Raw genomic sequence first — 6,000 nt, forward strand, 5'->3', positions numbered from 1 at the left:
ACTCTGCTCGTATCGCTCACTATTACGCTGGACTTAGTCATGGGGAGATGCAAGAGCAGGTGAGTAAGAGCCGGATGCCCTGTTGGGTTACTTTAGAAATGCATCCTTCCGTCATAGTTTCCCTGAAGTAATTATTCATCTAAAGTGGTTGGATTGTGGTCACTTTGCTTTCACCTATCCAATCACGTATAGATCTGTTCTTACCTCAAGGAAACACTAACGGAAGGTTGTGTCTTTGAAGTATTCGAACAGGGCCAGATACTTTGCCATAAAGGAAGCCTCAGGTAGGCTAGGTGGAATTTTCACCATATTGCTTACACCTTTCCAATTTTTTCAGATCCAAGTGTCTAGGGGTAAGGGCTGGGCACTAGGCTTCTATGGTCATTAAACATTGAATGTCTCCCCCTCTTCCCCCAAGGTGAGCCTCTTACCCAGGAACCTGCGCTCGTCTCTGCCCTATAACGGGGGCGTGGGCGCCTCGCCCTCCCGCTGGAGCTTCGCCAACACCCCTGTGGCATGTAAGACCTACGAAAATGTGGACTTCTTGTACCGTAACCCCCCCGCCAACAGTGCCCCATCTGGCGTCCTCAAGCCCCCACCGCCGCTGCCTGCTAAAGCCATCATGAGAGGTGAGCCTCAAACACACACACACACACACACACACACCTAATCTGTTTCCATTTCCAAACACTGAAATGAGGGCTCGATTGCAATTTCTACTTTCCATGATTCCTCGCATCTACTTCTCAACTGTATTTGAGGAGCTTCCTTCGTATCTTCCTCACCTTTTGAAAAGGAGGCAAGGATGCGAGGAATCAAGGAAGAACTAATTGAGAAAGAAACTGCCATACAAAACAAAGTCGGTTCCTGTGCCTCTCTTGCTCACCTGCTACCGTCTCCCCCTCTCCCCACCTCCAGGCCGCTCGGACCCCCAGATATCCGTGTCCACCCAGGAGGGGGGCCGCAAATCACCCCGGCGCTGCTGCTCTAACCCTGCCCCCCAGTCCAGCCCCCCCTCCCCCATGTTGGAGGGTCAGACCCAGGGGGGGAGGCCACCCAGATCACCCCACGGCCAGGGGGGTCAGGTGAGGGGACAGAGACCGACCGCAGCATGGGAGGGTCAGGCTAATAGTGGCTCATGGTCTGGGGCCTTAGACAGCAGCACCAAGTCCAGCTCCCCTCAGAACCACATAGGACCCGTCAGGTAAGAAATAGCCAGACGTTTTTTGATTTATTTTTTACTTCAAAAGCCCTTTTCCTGATAGAAGCATCAAACATTTGTTTTGTCACAACACCCATTCCAGAAAGTTAATTCCCATCCTAAGAACTGTTTTGGGGAACACAGCTTTTGTTTTGCTGTGTGCTTTTGGACAGCATGCCACAGGGCACAGTTACTTTTACCTTACAGCGCCCTCTATTGGCACCTAGTGAATTTCCTCGAAGGTAGTCAGTAAACGATTCAAATTCAGCCTACTCTCTAACAGTAATGTCCCCAATGAACCCCTGCTTTCCCAATGTCAAATGCTAAGGAATGTGATTGATTGATAAAAAAATAACATAGCATTTTGCGTAACATGCATACCTGTGCAGTACACTTGACATTTCATGTATACCGTATGTCCTATCCTGGTGAGCACAAGACGTTGAAAATCAGTCAACCAAAAATGCTTATTTTCAACCGACGTATTTTTGCTCATAGGGATGAATCTGTGAGTGGGTGAAGTCCTTGTGAGTGTTTTGCCAACGCGTCCTCTCTTCCACACCTAGCTCAGAGAAGACAACGTCGTACAGGAGGACCAATAGCGGAGGACAAGGGAAGGGTTCTACAGCCATGACCTCTCCCAGCTGTGTGACACTTGGCAGTCAGGAGGAGCTGTACTGCAGCTTCGTGACTAACGACTCCGCCCCCGGCGCCACACCTTCGGCCACACCCACCACCTCGCCCATCACTGTACCTGCCCCGCGCCCTCGCAGAAATGCCATGGTACATATAATATGCTTTTTTTTTTGTCCACGAGTTCACCTGGATATGTAGAAAAACTGCTTAACTTCCAGAATCTCACACTATCCCTTTGACATTACTGTCTAATCTGTGTGTATCTAATACGGTTCGTATGAGTATGTGTTCTAACATCGTAGAACTACTGTGCAGTATTTTTGTATAAGAAAATGGTAATCAATCAAATTGATTGATTTTGTAAAGCTTTTTACATCAGCAGATGTCATAAAGTGCTTATACAGTGACGCGCGGGTTGACTCATAACCCGCAGTCCCCGCCGTTATATCTGCAGGGCGGGCGGGTTTATTATGGTCACTAAATATTGTGTGGATGAAGGTGCGGGTGGGTGGTGAGCGGGTTGGATAAAGAACTCTCCACACACACAAAAAAAAATCCATAAATGTATCATTCTGGTCAAGTTCAGATCTATAGGTTACATAAAGGTATTTCTTAGGCCATCAGGGCCTAAATGCACGCGCTTCAAATACATGTCGGAAGAAAACGTCATTCAGTAAATCTTCAAGAGATTAAAGGGGAACTGTACAGTGCATTTTCTACATTCGCGCTTTAAGGTTGGGTGCTGGCCTCAGATTTCTATCACATATTATCACGCTGTTGAGGACGGCTTTTTAGCAATTGCGAGTGGGTGTGTGTAAACAAACCACTGACCCGCGCATCACTATAACACAATGTGAAAATATGAGCAGTAGAATATAACTGAAAAAGACTGGCATGGATCTCATTGGCTGCTTATACTCCACATTCAGCAAGTAGGCATTTTTTTTATGCCTGTATAAGATTGTGTCTGTAAAGTGCATCTGTGTGTGTGTGAGGTATCTAAGAGCCGGCCGACACAGAAGAAGGTAAAGGCGCTGGTGGACTGCAGAGCTGTCAGCTCGGACCAGCTGGCCTTCTTCAAGGATGAGGTCATCGTAGTCACAGCCACCGAGGACCCCCACTGGTGGGTGAGTAGAAATAAACCTCTTATTTACCGTTATGTATTTGTTTCATATTTTTAATTCATTTTTAATAAGAGGGTTTAACACAAAGTTCAAGCTGGTTAATTGTCTTCCAACCGAGCTCTTTTTAAAAAAATTTTTTTTTTTAACTTAGTCTCATTGAGAAATCTTTTGCTATATCTTATCACGAAAAAAAGTTTTCTTTTGTATCACGTTCTGCATAAAGACAAAAAATACACAGTCATAGAGAAAGCCCTTACAGGGACATTAATGTATCTTAAATATGTCCCTCTGTGTTCTCCGTCTATCTGGTCATTGATCTCGATTGTTTCTATGCCTACAGGTCGGCCACATCGAGGGCTATCCATCCAGAAGTGGGACTTTCCCTGTGAACTATGTCCATAAACTAGGGGACTGACTAGTCATAGCCATGGCCTACAACCTAAGCCCCTACGCCCTACTCTAACGCTTACCACGCCACTTACCTGGGAAACCCAAAAGGCTCTTAACGATATTCTGAACTTTGTGTTGTGTTGTGATCCAAGGGCTATATAATCTGCATACACTCGACTGTATATACAGACCGTGCACTGAAGGAAGTCACTATAGAATGAAAGAGTGTAATCTAGGCTTTAACTGACCAAAGCACGTGGAGGAATGCCACCCTAAAAGAAAAGCGGAATGAGAAAAGACTCCCTCCACCTTCGACCGCTCCAGTTGTAAAACATACAAGAGTTAAATGGTATTTACCACAATTCGCTGCTCGGGGAACATGACTACAGTCCCAGCCACAAAACTGTTGGAAAAGTTGGAGGAGCGAGTATTTCTGCATGTCTTTGTGCGTCAGCCTATGCGTGTGCGCGCAACTGTTGGATTACCTGTCAATGGCATACATATACTGTACTATACTGGAGTCTGGAGGAGAGAGACCATGTGCTCTGTAAGAGAGGATGAATAGCCTACGTTGTCCACTGCCTTTCTGGAAACTAAAGAGACTAGGAGATTCATGCCATGTCATTCACAGTTGTCGGGACTCTGAGCCAGATGCAATGAATACCTGCTCAGTGACCGGTGGCGTTGACGTCTGGGGCTGGAACGACCTGGAACTGAAAGCCAGACAAAGTGCCTTTGTGGCTGCCAGCCTGTCTCCCTGGGCCTCTGGGGCTCTCAGGCTGCCGCTCTGAAATGGAACCCCAGCCCCTAAGCTGGTTTTGGGCCAGACTCCAGCACCAGCTGGAGGTCTGGCTGGAGCCTGTGTGATTCAGTTTCCTCCAGTCTCCAGATGCAGTGGAGTCTCTACACACTATGTATGGTTTGGCGGGGGACAGGAAGAGACTGTCGCTGCAGTGAAATACACAAAGCTGGATATTCAGTAGGTACCAAATGGATAGAAACAGGAGAAGACTAAATGAACTGATCGAATAAGAAATGTTTGTATGCGTTGCAAAATGTTGTCTCTTACTTACTCTAATGCACCAGGAATCCAGCAGAATACCGTCTCGATACAATTTCATAAGCGCTTTTAATGCCACTAATAGGGAGCAAACTGTTAAGTGTCTTGTACAACTGGTTTATCTGTCCACAAGTGAAACTATGCCTGCTATGGGCATGATGGGCTCTCGTAGGACAGACCACAATACAACCCTTTTTAGAGACAAGGATCTGTAGCTTTTTGGTTGTGCAGGTGTTTCTACGCCTGTTTGCATTCCTGTCGTTCGACAGGGGGTTATTGAAGGTTTGTTTGGCGTTCTATAGCTCGAGTCACCGCCAATAAATATACAAGCAGAGGACTGCATGATCGCTTCAATGTGCATGGATCCAGGGACGGACTGTAAAATGAGGGCAAACCATTGAGTGCATGTTGTACTCTGTTGTACAAATGTTAAAAAAAAAAAAAACACATCTGTTGCATGTTGTTGGAAACATTTTATACACAACATTTATATCACCCAGTGTTGTAAAATTGCCGAGCATCAGGTTCGATGCACTCTTTACATACTGTACCAAACTTTCTCATCTTCCGCTACTCACGCGCTCTCATGTGAATGATACTTGTTAGTTGTGAACATCAATTCGATTCTATAAACTCTTATCTGTGCCAGTGGAGCAACGAGGCATGGGGTTTGGACTAGACGGTGGCCCTAAGGGCCCAGTCAGTCCACAGTACACTCTATTGACTCAACCCGACTGAGACCGAGGAATGAGAGGTGTGCTGGAGCCCCCCCGGGGCCCTACATACACTTCACTTGAATTTGGACCGTGAGCTTGAGTAGAGCTGCGTCTCAATACTCTTCTATCATTTTTTCTTTTTATAGGTACTATCGGATCAAGGGTTGTGAGGGAGAGGAAGCACGGGAAGAAAGCTCTTTGACATTACTGGACTGATGGCGAGCTAAGTGAAGCCACTTGTTGTTCTTCCACGTCTTCGTATCGTTGACCATACACAGATCATACACAGATCATACACAGATCATACACAGATCATACACAGATCATACACAGATCCTGAATCGATCTCGACGGTTGAGACATTATCACGTGGTTTCTGTGAAGTTCTCTCACATTAACAATATACTGGAATATTTCTGTCATTTCATTGATTAGCAACTATTTGTAATATAGTATGTTTTGCACTCTTTGTCCTTTCCACATGTGATTTTTACGCTCCACTAGCGATCATTAAAGAAGACTGTTAACATCTGATATTTTTATGCTGTATTCCATATTTGTATTATGGAGAGTTTGGTCACTTTCAGAATGGATTAACATTAAATATGCATAACTTTTGTCATAAATAACACGAGAGAGAATTATGTCAAATATTCATGGCCTTCAGTATCCAAAAAGATGGTGTAGAGCAGAATGCCTGAGATGGATTGCATGTGATAGATACTGGAACTAAAAATAGGTTAATTATTTTTCTGATTTGCTTAGAAATCTCATCCTCATGACGCACACTCGTATAGATCGAAATACTGACGGTATAAGACTGTAATTTTATGGAAAACATCCAATAAGACAGTTTTGTAAACTAGACGTTAG

The 6,000-nt window shown here is 45.2% G+C and overlaps 1 protein-coding gene across 4 annotated transcripts in view; it reads left to right on the top strand.

The window, feature by feature from the left end:
- asap3 (ArfGAP with SH3 domain, ankyrin repeat and PH domain 3) overlaps positions 1 to 5,661 on the top strand; it is a 50,825-nt gene extending 45,164 nt beyond the window's left edge. For 2 of the 4 annotated variants that reach the window (XM_024429726.1, XM_024429728.2), the window contains 5 exons: positions 419 to 629; positions 919 to 1,204; positions 1,768 to 1,984; positions 2,833 to 2,964; positions 3,302 to 5,661. In XM_024429726.1, the coding sequence (XP_024285494.1) occupies positions 419 to 629; positions 919 to 1,204; positions 1,768 to 1,984; positions 2,833 to 2,964; positions 3,302 to 3,376 (921 nt within the window). In that variant the 3' untranslated portion in view covers positions 3,377 to 5,661. The remainder of the gene's footprint in view (positions 1 to 418; positions 630 to 918; positions 1,205 to 1,767; positions 1,985 to 2,832; positions 2,965 to 3,301) is intronic. The other 2 variants (XR_002954408.1, XM_024429727.1) reach the window with 2 other exon arrangements.
- The last annotated feature ends 339 nt before the right edge of the window (positions 5,662 to 6,000 follow it).

Source organism: Oncorhynchus tshawytscha, linkage group LG08, assembly GCF_018296145.1.
Source record: "Oncorhynchus tshawytscha isolate Ot180627B linkage group LG08, Otsh_v2.0, whole genome shotgun sequence".
NCBI lineage: Eukaryota > Metazoa > Chordata > Actinopteri > Salmoniformes > Salmonidae > Oncorhynchus > Oncorhynchus tshawytscha.